The 15,763-nt window shown below is 46.0% G+C and overlaps 1 protein-coding gene across 4 annotated transcripts in view; it reads right to left on the bottom strand.

Annotated features, from left to right (window-relative positions):
• The window catches only part of APPL2 (adaptor protein, phosphotyrosine interacting with PH domain and leucine zipper 2), a 54,496-nt gene that overhangs the window by 24,848 nt on the left and 13,885 nt on the right, over positions 1-15,763 (bottom strand). For all 4 annotated transcript variants that reach the window (XM_040491016.1, XM_040491015.1, XM_040491014.1 and 1 more), the window contains 6 exons: positions 11,237-11,296; positions 10,614-10,685; positions 6,266-6,353; positions 2,966-3,007; positions 2,550-2,608; positions 1,253-1,399 (listed from right to left, as the gene is read on the bottom strand). In XM_040491016.1, the coding sequence (XP_040346950.1) occupies positions 1,253-1,399; positions 2,550-2,608; positions 2,966-3,007; positions 6,266-6,353; positions 10,614-10,685; positions 11,237-11,296 (468 nt within the window). The remainder of the gene's footprint in view (positions 1-1,252; positions 1,400-2,549; positions 2,609-2,965; positions 3,008-6,265; positions 6,354-10,613; positions 10,686-11,236; positions 11,297-15,763) is intronic.

Here is a 15,763-nt window from a genome sequence, read left to right as displayed (position 1 = left end):
CCCCCCCCCCCCCCCCGCTCGTGCTCTGTCCCTGTCTCTTAAAAAAATAAAACGTTAAAAAAAAATTTTTTTTAATAAAAGACAGATAATTGAGCCTGAATGCTTAAAGATCCTCTCTTGTTCCCCTCTCCCCTGAATACTACTGATGCTGTGTTTTTAAAAACAGATCCATTTTTTAAATGTATTAAAAAACAAAAGATGCTCACATGTGTGGAATTTAAAATCATTTTTTTTCTACATTTATTTATTTTTGAGAGACAGAGACAGAGCACAAGTCGGGGAGGGGCAGAGAGAGGAGGAGACAGAATCCGAAGCAGGCTCCAGGCTCTGAGCTGACAGCACAGAGCCTGATGCGGGGCTCAAACTCACAAACCGCGACATCATGACCTGAGGCGAAGTCGGACGCTTAACCGACTGAGCCACCCAGGCACCCCAACACACGTGTGGAGTTATAAAAAGTTGCCGACTTTTTTTCTTCCTGACATTCTGCTTCCCGACATCCCCTTCCATTCCTAGACTGTCAGCGGAAAGAAGATTCGCGGGTGTGTTTCCCACATGCCGGAGGGAGGTGCTGGAGCCCACGTAAGTGGGGCCGAAGCAGGGCAGGGAGGGAGGGGGGCGGTGCCCATGGCCTCACACACATACCCACTCCCGTCCCCACCAGGCTAGAACCCCACCCCTCCCGCCACCTTAGACCTCCGGCACGCAAAGGTTCAGTGGACCACTAACTGGGCGGGGAGAAGTCAATATACCCTCAACAGAGACCTCAGCAAGCAGTGGCGACATTTCACCACGACCCAGATGCCAAGGGTGCCGGCAATAACCTCAGCAATGAGAACGGCCCAAGCGAGCATGACCCCCGCCCCCCCACCACACACAGCAGCAGAGGGATGTGCGGGGTCTCAAGCTGGAGGCCCACCTCCACCGACCTGAGCGGTCAGCTGCTTCTCAGAACAGCAGACCGTGCCTGGCTTTCACTTGGCTCAGAGACAAAGGGCCATGCCAGCCTCCCCCCGCTATGGGAGGCCTGGGATCAAGGCTATCACTTCCCCGGGCGTACAGCCTAACGAGTCCCGCTAACGATGAGCCAGCCCACCTGGAAGCTCTCCATGTGCTGAACCTACGGGAGGCTCCGGGCAGGTGGTGCATTCGTGTTTCTTTGGTTTCTCCTAAACACTACCTCAGCAGGAATGCCAAGCTGCCCTCCCCAGCCGGCTCAGGTCTTAGCCCTCAGGGGAAGGGAACGGCCTACCTGTCCGTGGGCGAAGCCTATCATGGGCTCCATCATGGCCACGCGCTTTCTGTACTGCAGCGCGTTGAGGGCACAGTAGTACTGAAGGGAAGAAAGGTGCTGTTTCCGACGCGCAGCCGCCACCTCCTTCACAACATCGGTCTTCACCTGAGGAGAGGTGGGAGGAAAATGTCGGCTCGTCTAACGGACATGGCGATTCTAGAAGAGCACGAAGCTTCGAAAATGTCCCTTTATTCACAAAACCCATTTCTGTGACAAATACAATAAAACCCAGATAAGGTTCCACCTTATGCTTTATTTATTTTTTTAATGTAATTTTTTTTGAGGGGGCGGGGAGAGAAAGAGAATCCCAAGCAGGCTCTGCACTCAGCACGGAGCCCCACGAGGGGCTCGATCTCACGACCTAAAATCATGACCTGAGCCGAAATCAAGAATTGAATGCTTAGCTGACTGAGCCACCCAGGCTCACCCCTGCCTCACGTTCTAAAACTCTAAATTAAAAATACCAAAGTCCTAGCATCTTTGTGCTTGCCAGGCTGCACTGGGGTGAAGCCAACTCCTGTCTGCTGGCAGGACTACAAAGTGCTGTGATCCTATGGGAAAACAATATGGCGGCATGCACTGAAAGCCACCAACATTTTAGTTCACTCATAAGATTGTATTCCAAGGAAATAATTTAGCTCAAGGAAATTATGTAATGGAAGTAAAAAGTCACATGTGTTAATAAAAAGTTCCATATCATCTATAATACCAAAAAACTTGAGCTAAAGAATCAGAGTGGGGGCACCTGGGTGGTTCATTTGGTTAAGCGTCTGACTTCAGCTCAGGTCATGATCTCACGGTTTGTGAGTTCAAGACCCACATCAGCTCACTGCTGTCAGCACAGAGCCTACTTTGGTTCCTCTATCCCCCTCTCTCCCTGCCCTTCCCTTGCCTCACACTCTCTTTCTCAAAAATAAACATTAAAAAAAAAAAAAAAAAAAAAAAAAGAATCAGAGTCAACACCCAGGGCAAGAAATTGAAGTGACCTGAATACATATGAGGAACCATATGTGGAAATCACTGAAATTTTACAAAGGTTCCAAGCTGGTGTTTAATAAACCAGTTTGAAAAGCTAGAACAGGGAGGCAGAAGTCTACTTATAAGATTCAGAATAAATAATTTAAAAATTTATGTATATGAAAGAAGAGAAAGGATTCATCAAGATGCTCTCACTGCCACAAATTCACAACAGGAAACTAGAAAAGGAGCTTAAGCAAATGATGTGAAAAACAAAATGTAAGGTAGGTACGCTTACCTTTTCATTCTCCTTTTTTTTTGGAAGCCTGCTATATTTTGCCATCGAGAGGTCATGCTCTAAAAATAAAGGCGTTTAAAAAAATTTTTTTAATGTTTATTTATTATTGAGAGACAGGGAGAGACAGAGCATGAGCACGGGAGGGGCAGTCAGACAGGGAGACACAGAATCCGAAGCAGGCTCCAGGCTCCGAGCTGTCAGCACAGAGCCCGACGCGGGCTCACAGACCACGAGATCGTGACCTGAGCTGAAGTCGGACGCCTCAACCGACCGAGCCACCCAGGCGCCCCAAAATAAAGGCATTTTAGCACGCAGATAAGTTGAAAGGCGAGAGCATTTGGTCAGCACCTCCGCCCACATGCATGCCACACCCACACTAAACCCACGCACCAAGAACAGAGAGGATGCCTACCTACCATTACTGGCGAGTCCAAAAAGATCCTTTAAAGTGCTTACTTCTGAATGAGAAAAACAAAACAAAACACAACACCTTAGAGCAAAGAAAAATAAAACGCACCCACCCAGAGCTCTGCGCTTCCCCAAGAAAATAGAAGTACATGCACGGTAGGAGGCAGGCTCTGTGGGCACCTCCTCAGGGCCTCCGCCCTCACGAGGCACGGCCCTGTGGGCTTGGAATCCCGGTCTGACAGGAGCTGGTGGCTTCGGCTGCCTCCCATACCTGGTGACCCTGACTGCTCCTAGGGCCACTCGTCTTAGACAGCATCCAGGGATCTGTGAAGCAGGGGGCACTGTGGGGACGTGGGCTGGAATGTGTGGTGGCCAGGTACTATTCATGAGACCTGGAGTATACGCCTAAGCTCATATTCTCCAGCCCCTAAAAAGAGCGTTTTTGTTTTTTTTTTTCAACGTTTATTTTTGGGACAGAGAGAGACAGAGCATGAACAGGGGAGGGGCAGGGGCAGAGAGAGAGGGAGACACAGAATCGGAAACAGGCTCCAGGCTCTGAGCCATCAGCCCAGAGCCCGACGCGGGGCTCGAACTCCCGGACCGTGAGATCGTGACCTGGCTGAAGTCGGACGCTTAACCGACTGCGCCACCCAGGAGCCCCTAAAAAGAGCGTTTTAATACAGCTTTCCTCAGAATATCCTGACAGTACCCAGAACCTAGAAATGTCCTGTTGCTGCCATTGTAACATCTGGCAAGGCCACCATTAATAAAGGAATATGAGGTACTTGTTTTAACGAAAAACTCTGGAGCAATCTAGTATATGGTACCTGTGACAAGCCAACAGACATCACTATTACCCCACGTGGGTGCCACAGCCGTCATCACGCACAGACAGGCCTAACAAAGTCCGAGACCAAAAACACGAAGAGATAGATGAGGGTGATGCTGTCCAAGGTTACAAACTTAAAAACACAGAGACATCTACAAGAAAGCAATACTTTGCACAACTCCAGAACAATCCAGTTTTGCTTCATCAAAGGAAATCGTTTTCACATCACATCTTTTATGCCGCTTTTCAGTTTGCCTCAAAATTCCCTCACAGCTTTTAAATCTCTCTTCACGTTATTCTTACCCTTTCTGGAATCAGAATGCTTTCTGCCTTTGTTGGGTTTCATCTCCCTTTCTCTCTCTCTCCCCTTTTACTTCCTACTGGAGCTGTGTTGGGGTTTTCCCTTACGGGGTTAAATAACTTCGTTAAGATCTTTAGTGTTTTCTTCATTCAGATTGGTACGTAAATGAAAAAGGCATTAAAACCTAAGATAAAAATGGGGCGCCTGGGTGACTCAGTCAGTTAGGCGGCCCACTTCAGCTCAGGTCATGATCTCGGGGTTCACGAGTTCGAGCCCCACGTTGGGCTCTGTGCTGACAGCTTAGAGGAGGGGGCCTGCTTCGGATTCTGTGTCTCCCTCTCCCTCTGCCATTCCCCTGCTCACGCTCTGACTCTGACTTTCAAATAATAAACATTATTGATAATGTTAATAAACATTAACAAAAACAAAAACAAAAACCTAAGATAAAAACCACTAAGCAGAGAGGAGGCCGAATTCTAATCTGTTTCTCAGGCTGACTCAAGTATGACCCAGGCCAAACACTTCAAACCTACGTGTTGGTGTCGTCAGAAAAGGTTACTTTGATACTTTGATATTTAGATACTCTAAGATACTCTCTAAAACAGATAACTCTGTTTTCATAGCTTCTCGGTTTACTACCACTAGACAGTTTTATTGTCTTAAAAAACAAAAGAAAACAAACACCATCCCAGGCAAATACTACTAATCCACACCTGACCCATTCAGGATTAAGGAAGGCCCCGGTCATTGCTGCTGCTGGGCACCCCCAGCTGGGGGCTCACTTCCCAGGCACAAAGCTGAAAGACACAAATCTGACAACACAGGTCTCCAGGGTGATTATTTTCTATCTAAAGGACTTGGAGTTTGGTTCTTAAATGGTATCTCCACACATTTCTATTGATTGTATTTAGAGGAAATCTTTATGAAACAAGGCACTCAATAAGGCTTTCAGTTCGAATTGGATGATCGGCACGCAACCACATTTAGATTTGGAATTTCATGCAATTATAGATGAGCAACACCAAAAACACTAAAAGTCTTTCTCAAGCAAGGTTTCTCTTGACACAAGGTAACTGACATGCCATTTATTGTTCTTCTGTCAAGTCTCAGTGCTGTCAAGCCGCCCTGGGGCAAAGTTGATGCCAGTCCTCCCCCTGTCCCCTATAGCCTCATATGTATGACATGATCACAGGGAATCTCCAAGTGAGGGGCGAAAAGAACATCGTCTCTAAGATATACTGCATCTTTTCTACCTAAACAGATTTTACACTTTAAGGTGTTATATTTTTAAAGAGGAAGTACGATACTGAACAGATCTCTTAGTACTCAGGTTTAGACTTTTTTGGTCACTGACTTTTGTACTAGTGTTCTAGAAAGTATAATTCTTTAATCTCGAAGCAATGACTATTTTCAAGGATATAAACAGCAAAAAGACTACAAAGTTTGGATTCCTTTTTGTAACATCCAACTACATTTTTTCAAGATTATTTTTTTATATCCATATTTTGACTAACTTGATTTCCAAGAGATATAAAATTATTCTAAGGTTTTTAGTTGAAGAACCAAAACTAGTCAAAAAGGGCAACCAGGCTCTCTGAACCAGTCTCAGATACACCCACCCACTAAAATGTGAGCTCCAGGAGAACAGGGAGCTGGTCTGCCTTGTTCAGAGTCCAGCACAGGTAAAGCATGGTCCCTGCCCTCCTTCCTTGAGCCACCCTCTTTCCATTCCAAAGCACTCATGGCTCCCCAGGAACAGCATGCCTTTACAAATGCTCCCAACCAGTAATATTAGCCTTGCCATCTCTGTCTCTTTGGTAATCTCTCAAAACCCAGCACAGAGATCACCTTCTCCAGGAAGCCCTCTCTGGCACCCAAAAATCCAAAGGGTAATCACACCTTTCTGTGTATATTTATTCTTTGTACCTCTCTGTCCTGCTGCCCTACTCACATGATGTTATGACTGTTTCCAAGTCTGTTCTCTCATTAGCCCATAGCCTCCTTTAGGGGAGCTAAGAACATAATGGGAATTCAATAACAGTTAGCTAAACTGAAGTGCTGAATAAAAGGAGGGCATTTCTCAATGATGCAAGTATTTAAAGAAATTAGTACAGTCAGAAGTATCATGAAATGAACTGATATTTTGAAGGTAACTGGCACTGAACTCAGGAACATTACCTGTGAGATCCTTTTCTCGAAACTGTATAATAGGTAGAACCATTGTGTCTGCCAACTGTTTAGCCAGCTCTGTATGAAGAACATTAAGCTGAAAAAAAAAAAAAAGAAATCTTGCTGAAAAAAAATTATACCCACTATTATGGCAGCTATCTGATTTCCGCACAGGATCACATTGAACACTTCCACGTGGCTAGAATTCAGGTACACGTCCTTAGCAAATGAACACCCTTCATTTAAGCCGCAAATGATCCAGGCCTAGAGGTACTAAAACTAAATGCAAGGTTGCAACTGACCTGGCATCAGTTAGGTTTGCTAAAGGAGTTTCTGAGCTGAGCCCACGTTGTGGTCTGTTTACTGTGCCGACCCTGGTTCTATGTTCCCAGTCGGAGCCACACCGGCTGGAGGAGAACGCTTTCGTGTACTTGCAGCAAACATAGGTCACCACAAGCGCTCAGCTCTGGTCACACTTTACCAGGCCACCGTGAGCTCTCTCCCTCTCTCCCTCTCAGGGGCCAAGGTCATGCCTGAAAGACCAGCCTGCTGGGAGCCTACTAACCCTAAAACCACAGCAGCTACGGGCCTGGAAATTGTTCTGGAGAAAGAAGGCTCCCCACTGAAACCTCAGATCCCAGGCCTCTGTTCTTCAGAAAAGGATCTTTCAAGAACAAGATAACTGTTCAAATGTGATCTTCCTCACCAGATAATTTTAACGGCCCCTGATTCTTTCTTTCCTTCGGCTTGTCAGGGCCTTTCGAAATCCTGTCATGAATGGCGTAGGAGAAATAAAGTCATCCACCTCAGCACTACCACCTTTGAATATTTCCTGTGTGCCACAGTTACATGCTTTGTATCATTTGGTTCTCAGCCACTCTGGGAGCTCGCTTTTATTATAATCACTTAACAGGCAAATTCTCCAAAACCAGACAGCAAAGAGGTGGCAGAGCTGGGATTTTCATCCTGGGCTATTGGAATCTGAGCTCCAGACTTTTCCTACTACACCGTGTTGGATACAGAGCCTGTCTTACGTGCTCGCCAAGTTGCCGAAACTTCAAATGTTTGGTAGTCTAGACATTAGCAATAAAGGTAGACGTTACTGAGGATGCTCTGGGATTCCTGCCGGGTGAACAAAGAGAAACCACCCAGCAATCTTTTTTGCCGTACACATTTGGCAAAGTTTCTTTCAGCGGTGATGGCAGTTACATACAAAGCCCCCGTGTGCCCAGAGCTCTCCCTCCAACAGATCTGGACCTTTAGGACTGTGCCTCCAGAGGCTGCTTTGAGAAGCTTACAGACAATCGCTTGCCAGGCAGGGGAGCTATGGGCCAAACAGTTAATGTTGTAGCTTTCAGTTAAGCCACAGCTGGCAGCTTTGTTCTGCTGAGAACACATGAAGACACCATGCCAATAAATGCCACCGGGACAGAATGCGTTAACTATTTCTCTCAAATACCTTCAGTAAAAAATGTACTGTTGTTTTTACTAACAGTTAAGTGAATGAAAGTCACCAAATGTACCTACTATGTGTCTGGCTATGTGCTCAATGCTCTGATAGACATTATCTAATTTAACCTTTACAAAAGCCCAATTAAATGGGCTTTCTCGCCTGCTGCTGCCATTTACAGATGAAGAAACCAAAACTCAGGGAGATTAAGTGGCTTTCCAATGATCATGCACTTCAGGAATGACAAACTTCCTAGCTACTCATTTTCTTCCTCGTTTCTTCTTAAGGATCAAGGGGATTGTCATCAACTTTTGGCCGTGGGGCTTTTGAAAGGTATGGGACGATGGCTTCTAAACATGGCGCCTTCACTCAGGAGAGTGGCAAGAGACCACCTCTTGGCACTCCAGTATCATCATCCCCAAAATAAGGATAACACCATCTTCCTTGCATGGCTACTGTGAGGACAAAACAGTAACCAGAATAGAAAACACTCAGAGTAGAGAGTTTGGCTAACACATACTCGTTAATGTAATCTAGAATGATGACGACTTCCTGTCTTAGGTGCACTCCATGGAAGCGACCTAGAAACCCTGCCTGTGGGAAAATCAATAAGGACAAAATTTCTGCATGCCTACAACATGGAATGTCTGATTCCAAGGCATTCTATTAAAAATGTAAGCCACATGATTCTCTACTTTTAGTTGGGTTTTTAATTTCTGAGTCAAATGACTTGTCTTGAAAACTTTCAACCTGGTATAGGCCCAGACAGACAAAACCACCTGAAAAGCTACTCAAAAGCTTCCCACCTGAGCTAACAGCTTTCACACATGTAGGTCTCTACACCACGAGGTTTGTTTGAAAGCCCCTTACACTGCCAAGCTTGGGCGGGGCCAGGGGGACGACGACATGATACTACCTATAAAATCACATTTCCAGCCTTCCAGCTTTTGGGAATGATTCACTCCCTACCAAAAGAATCATCATCCCTGCCCATGAAAATCTGGTTGTAAGTAAATATCCTAAACTGGAAATCTTGGTTCTGGGGTTTTGACGACTAACCACATTTCCTTAGCAACTGTCTTCTGCTCGGGAAAACACATGATTTCAGTGGGTGGAGTCTGCTCCTTCCCCTCCTGGGTTATTTATTCATAGTTAATTAGGAAACATTCATCTCCTCACCTTCCAAAAAAACTACTTTTTGCTCCCCTCTAATTACTTTTTTCCATTTATTCTCCTCTTCTGGAAAAGATACCCATCCATTTTAACATACACTTTGAAGACAGTCAAGGTCATGGGAGAGAGGATGAAGCTTACAAAGAACCGGACGTCATGTTCTCTATTGTATCGCCAGTGCCCAGAACAGCATCTACTAAACAGTGGTGTTCAGTACATGTTTGCTGAACGAATAACACCTTGTTGGTCTGATTTGTTGAATGAACAAAAATGCAATCAGTACAATGTCATGTTAGTTTCTCATTTTTTTTCATGTTTATGTATTTTGAGAAAGAGAGAAACAGAGCACTGAGCAGGGAAGGGGCAGAGGGAGAGGGAGACACAGAATCCAAAGCAGGCTCCAGGTCTGAGCTGTCAACACAGAGCCTGATTTGAGACTGGAGCTCATGAACCGTGAGACCATGACCTGAGCTGAAGTCAGACACTCAACTGAGCCACCCAGGCGCCCCTCATTTTCTTTATTTTTGAAGTTTATTTACTTTGAGTGAGAGAGAGAGAGAAAACACACATGAGGGGTGGAGAAGGGGCACAGAGAGAGAAAGAGGATCCCAAGCAGGCTCTTTGCTGTCAGTGTGGAGCCTGACATGGGGCTCAATCTCAGAAACTGTGAGATCATGACCTGAGCTGAAGTCGAACGCTTAACTGACTGAGCCACCACAGTGCCCTAGTTTCTCATTTTATAAACTGAAGACAGTATCTACTTTATATCAGTTAAATGGCATCTGCATTTTTTATCATGATTTTCCACTATCTAAGTATTACAAACTCCTTGCAAGATGAAATACCAAGTTCATACCAACCCAGTTTTGCAGAAGGTTCTGCCCAGCACCAGTAGCATTTAAGCTGGAATGTTTATTGCGATGAGGGTTTATGTACTTTTCTCATAACAATACCTGTTTTCCACAAATACTCATGTATTATACAATATATGTATTATACAATACAGCTATAAGAGCAGTTATGTGAAACCCTTTGTAGTGGGGTGAATTGTGCCCACTCTCCTCCTCCCCCTAAAAACGTCCATCCAGAACACGAATATTTGGAAACAAGGTCTTCGCAGATGTAACGAAGGATCTCCCAGTGAGATCATCCTGGGTTATCCTGGTTGGCCCTAACTCCAATGACAAATGTCCTTATAAGAAGAGAAGACACAGATGGAAGGGGTGAAGTGCAGTGTGGGGAGAAGGCCATGGAAGTCAGAGGGAGAGACTGGACAGATGCAATCATCTGCCAAGGGACACGCAGGGTCACCAGAAGCCGGAAGAAGTCAAGAAGGATTCCCCCTGGGGTCTCTGGAGGGAGCACGGCCCTGCCAACAACTTGATTTCATACTTCTGGCCTCCAGAACTGTGAAAGAATAAATTTCTACTGTTTTAAGCCACCGACTTGTAATTTATTACTAGCATCCCGAGAAACTAATACACTCTCCTTAGGAAACTGAGTTCTTAGAAATCTTTCATTTGGTCCATCATTCATGTATACCAAAGCCCTTCCCCTCACACCAGCAACAAACTAATCACATACAACCAGTCTTACGAAACGGACCTAGGAAGAGCAACAAGTTGAGTTACCTTCTCAGATATTTAAGCAAGTATCTAAAAATGGAAAGTGGGCCAAAACAAACATGAAAGAAAATTCAAGAAAGAATACAATTTTGCCATGTTGTGGTCTTACCTCATCTACCACTTTGGAAAAATAGTGGAGTGTAGAAATTACTTCTTCGTCGCCTTTGCCAAGAGCAAAATTCTAAGACCAGAGAATAAAAGATCCAGGTGTTAACGCTCGGGGCAACGCCCGCGTCACCCACGTTGCGCCGCCCCCCAGGCCACCTCCCACTCTCCTCCCAAGTGCACGTCAAAGCGTCCACGCGCAGAAAAGCGGTGCACTCGCCTTGTCCTACCTCAGCGATGCACTTAATCGCCCCTCCCTGACCGCTGCTTTGTTGGTCACCACCCTTCTCCTGTCTGGATGTAACGGCATCTTTGAGTTTATTTCCTGGTATTGGGTTATTTCCTGGAATTTGATTCATTTGCAGCCCCTCAGACTATAAACTCTCAAGGCAGTGGGTTACTTCTGTGCTAATTAGAAAATATCATACTTTGGGATGATCACCAGTTAGAATTTATCAGTGGAAAGGGAAAGGCAAGACAAAAAATAAATAAATAAGACTGGACTATGGACAAAAAGAAAGAAGGAAATCAAGGTCTCTCTAGGACGCCTTTGGAGAACTCCTTAAAAGAACCCCAGTTATGACAGTCCTGAGCGCCCCATCACATGCCACGTAAACACCAAGTTACCTGTTTTTCATATGCCAGCAGCTGCTTAGAAAGCTGTTGAGTGGCCAGGCACATCTCATTCTGCAGGGAGAAGAGAAAAGCAGGTAAGATTTGTCCAATACATGTATTTCAGTGATGACCAAAAAAAGAGGTCACCTAAGAGAATCCCTTAAAGAATGTATGTTTGTGTCTGTAAAATAATAGCGTGTTCAGAAATTATTTGGAAAACAAGACCAAAGCAAATTAAAAGGTTAAAACAGCCTGCATTCCCCCTGCCCGCCAACCATTTGCAAGTTACTGCTCCTTCTGGTCAGTCAGTATAAAAACAACTATATTGTGCCCAATATCCAACAAAGACGTGGTCTTCTCACGGAGGAAGCACACATCAAAAAATTGTTACAAGCATGATGAGAACTGCAAAGGAAATCACGGACATGTTAGGAGGCTCTAACAAGAGGACCCAGATGGTCTCCGAGGAAGAGAGGTTCTAAGCAGACACTGAAGACAGACTAGGAGCTAGCGATGGGAATCAGCTTTCCAGAAGGGACCGGGATGGGGAGGAGATGCACAGTCTGAAGAGCTACGGAGCAGAGTAGCTGGAGCAAGGGGTGCAGGAGTGGCAGCAAGACAAGGCTGGGGTGCAGGCAGCGTGAGGGCACGCAGGCCTACGGTCCAGAGCTAGCCTCGACTCTATGTGCAGTGGGAATTTCAACAGCACCGTGACATGATCAGATCCAGCGAACTTAAGACTGCTAGGTCAGTAGTGCCAGATGGTAACATGGAAGCACAGCTGTGACATCCCAGGAGGCCTGTTTTGTGCCATTTTTCACTGGCCCCTCCTGTTCATCTTCCTCTTCTCCGATTTATCGCTGTAACCTCTGGCAACAGGGCAGTTTTCCACCACTAGCCTCCCACCATCGATGCACTCAGCCCAGAAAGCGTGTCTTACGTTTCTAAAACTCAGTGAAAGCTTGTCTTCAGATTCAGGACTCACTCCTAACAGAGGGGCAGAGCCACAGGGTCTGACCTGGAGAGAATGAGGGGAGGGCACTGGCCAGCCTCAGCCTTAGCCTTCACTTACTTTCTAATTCCCCTGGGCTTACTATTCCTTTAGAGGCAAGGCCTGAACTCTGCAGGAGCTTGTTTTCTTTACCACGGTTCTCCTTTGCAAGCCCCATCAGAGCCCTAATCCTACTTTTTTCAGCCCCCTTTGCTGACAACTAGCCAACCTGTTCCTTGACTTCCTTCATCGGCCTCAAGGAATAGTTATTAACAGACCCTGAAACATGGCTCTCTTCTCTTCTTCCCCAGAATAAGATCAAACAAATATAATAAAAGTTCTCAGCTTTGGCAGTCTACCAGCATGCCATCCCTTTCAAAACTATCCAGAGCTGGTGGCCAAGAGCAAGGCAAGTGAGCGCCTGCACGAGCACCAAGCCCTGCACTTAGGGAGGGGCAGGCAACAGCTCCCAGCACAAGGCAGGCTCCCAACGAAAGCGTGATGAATGAATGAATGAACAATCAAGGTTAGAAGACTCCTCCAAGTCGCCAGCTTAAAGCAATACTTGGAATCAGGGAGTCGGGAAAATACTTCCTAAGCCTACAAGGAAACATCATAAATGGGGAGGGGGCAATAAAATACAGACTGGACAGGCATGAAACAATCAGCCATGAAACACTGCCTGTTGAGCATCTTCAGCAGTGCTGTTTCAAGGTCAGTGTGCACAGGAACGCGGGTCTTGGCCCACTCTGTGGGCTGAGAGCCTCTTAGATCAGAAAATCCCTTGCTCTTCCTCTTGGAGTTAGTAGCTGAGGCTTTAAGGTCGATTTGCTCAAGCTACTTTGGCATCTGCCTAGGGACAGCATCATGTGCACTGGGATTTGCAGATTCACAGAATCATCCTAACAACAGCAACTAACACTGACAGCATTTAATCTGTGACAGATGCCACGCTAAGTGGATTCCACGCATTACCTCATTTAATTCTGACAACCCTATAAGGTAGGTTCTGATTATTAACTCAAATTTACAGATGAAGAAACTGAGGAACGGAAAGGTTAAGACACTTGCCCAGGGTCACACAGCTAGTTAGCAGCAGGGCTGGGATGTGAACCCAGGTCTGTCCCATTCTAAAATCAACACTCTTAAACACCACTCTCTAAGATCCCAAGTCCTGCTAAGAGCTGAGGCCTATGCTTTAGCCTAGAGTTGACAAACTTCCTATAAAGGGCCAGATAGACATGATTTTTGTGGCTTGTGAGATATGGTCTCTGCTGTGACTACTCAACTCTGCTGTTGTAATCCTAACAGCCATAAATAAGACATAAATGAATGAGTGTGGCTTCCCTCAGTTAAGCAGTTATTTACAGGGATGCCTGGGTGGCTCAGTGGGTTAAGCCTCCAACTTCGGCTCAGGTCATGATCCCACAGTTCATGAATTCAAGCCCCACGTCAGGCTCTGTGCTGACAGCTCAGAGCCTGGAGCCTGCTTCAGATTCTGTGCCTCCCTCTCTCTCTGCCCCTTCCCCACTCACACTGTTTCTCTCTCTAAAAAAGACACATTAAAAAAAAATTTAAACAGTTATTTACAGAAATAGGAGGCCAGCCCAAGGGTGTAAATTGCTGATGCTGCTTTAGATGTTAAATGTCTCCAAAGACCCACCCTTCAGGAGACTCTCCATTAAGCTTACAATATTTCCAATTCAAGGAACATCTTCTACTCCTTCAAGTCATTCTTTTCTTTATCTTAACTAAGTCTAAAATATTACTCCCCCATACCTGTATCCTTTAGACACTGGTCAACAGACATGATAACTACCCTCCATGCCTTCCAAACAAGCAGGAACCACGGACTACTTGAATTCCTCTCTCTACAGCTCGGTGGCAAATGCCCCGAGTGTAGTGGGAAAACCTGCCTGAATGCTGCCAGTGTCAGACTGCCCAGGCTGGCAGGGAGCGCCCGTGGGCCACCCACACAGCAGGGAGACGGGGCACAACGCACAGCACTCAGCCACTGCTTTCTGGAACTCCCGTGTACAACTGAGCTCTACCGAGCCTCTCCTAGAAATACCTTACGAAAATGCCGTGTATTTTCAGATGTGTGTGGTTGTAGGCTGCAAGATTCTGTTCTGCCAGTACGATCTCACCGGGAACAAAGCACAGGTGCAAGATGGGCTGTCACTTGCCCCGAAAAGAAGTGAACTTCTGTACAGAGCACATCACATGAAAAATCTTTTGAACTAGACCAACTTTAACCTTACTCACACTTAATCTATCGTACACAAAGGTTTCATGAAATGCTTGGTCAACATCAGCCAATTAATCCACACCCTGTAAAGTAAACCCACACCATTATCTCTGCAGAAGGCTTGCAAAACTGGAGCTTGGGTGCAGAGTAAATATTAGTAATGACGATAATAGAGGCAGCTGCTAACATTCAGTCTTTTCTGGGTCCTTGAGAGGGCTGTTGAACGTTTTTCAAACAGTATCACATTTAATCCTTATAATGCACCTGGGAGGTAAGAACTATTATCATTATTGTTTTACAAATGAGGAGACAGAAGCTCAAAAAGGGGGATTACTTTCTAAAATCACAACTAGTAATGGCAAGGCAAAGATTCCACTCAGGTCTGGCAGACCTGCAATCTAGAGCCCAAGTTTTTAACGCTATGCTATTTCCAAGCCCTGTTGGGCCTTTGGATAGGAACATTAATCCTACACTTGACCAGCTGTGGTTCGGCAACAGAGATGGAATTTAGCATTTAGACTCTAAATGGAGTTCCACGAGTAAGATTTCTGTGACATTCTGGAACCGCTCTCTGGCTATTATCTATGGTATCTGATGCCCCATGAGAATCCTTAAAAAAGATAACCTGACAAACTGATGACTGACAGCATCTCCTATATTAAATAGGACTTCCATGGCTCCTGCCAAGGCAGAAAATAGCAGTGGTGAGCAAACCTGAAAGGAAAGGAAAACCAAGCTTTTAGCAAAGGAATGTTTATCTCATAGTGGCCCAGAGTGCTTACAGAACTGTAACTGTCAATCCAAGCCACCCAAAGGCCTCTGCTGGTGGCACACCCACTGTGACTAGCAAGGGACAGGCTGGGAGCAGGGGCAGAGGAAATCCACTGGGGTCAAAGTCACAATGGAGGCACTTGCTTCAATCTCAGCAATGCTGCTGGCAAGCCGGTAGGGGGAAGTCTCTGTCACCATGGTGCTCACCACAAAGCCAGGGTCCAGGAGCCCTCGAGCTGGGCCGCACACAGAAGTAGTGAGAAGTGTGGGGAACAGAGGCAGGAAGCTGTGTTGGGGGGCAGGCCGTGAGGGGTGCCTGCTGAGGATGTGGACGTTAATCTGTAGAATCTGCTCTCTGGGATCTCACGGTCCAGAGGGTCAAGGAAACTTCACACTCGCTATAGCGTAAGTAATCTGACCAACAAGCGTATGGGGCATCCGGGCATGCTGCTGTGCTTTGGCCAGGAAGGGAGGGAAGGAAGGAAGGAAGGAAGGAAGGAAGGAAGGAAGGAAGGAAGGAAGGAAGGAA

The sequence above is a fragment of the Herpailurus yagouaroundi genome, unplaced genomic scaffold, assembly GCF_014898765.1.
Source record: "Herpailurus yagouaroundi ecotype Mexico unplaced genomic scaffold, PumYag 182, whole genome shotgun sequence".
NCBI lineage: Eukaryota > Metazoa > Chordata > Mammalia > Carnivora > Felidae > Herpailurus > Herpailurus yagouaroundi.
This window is presented reverse-complemented; position numbering and strand designations above follow the sequence as displayed.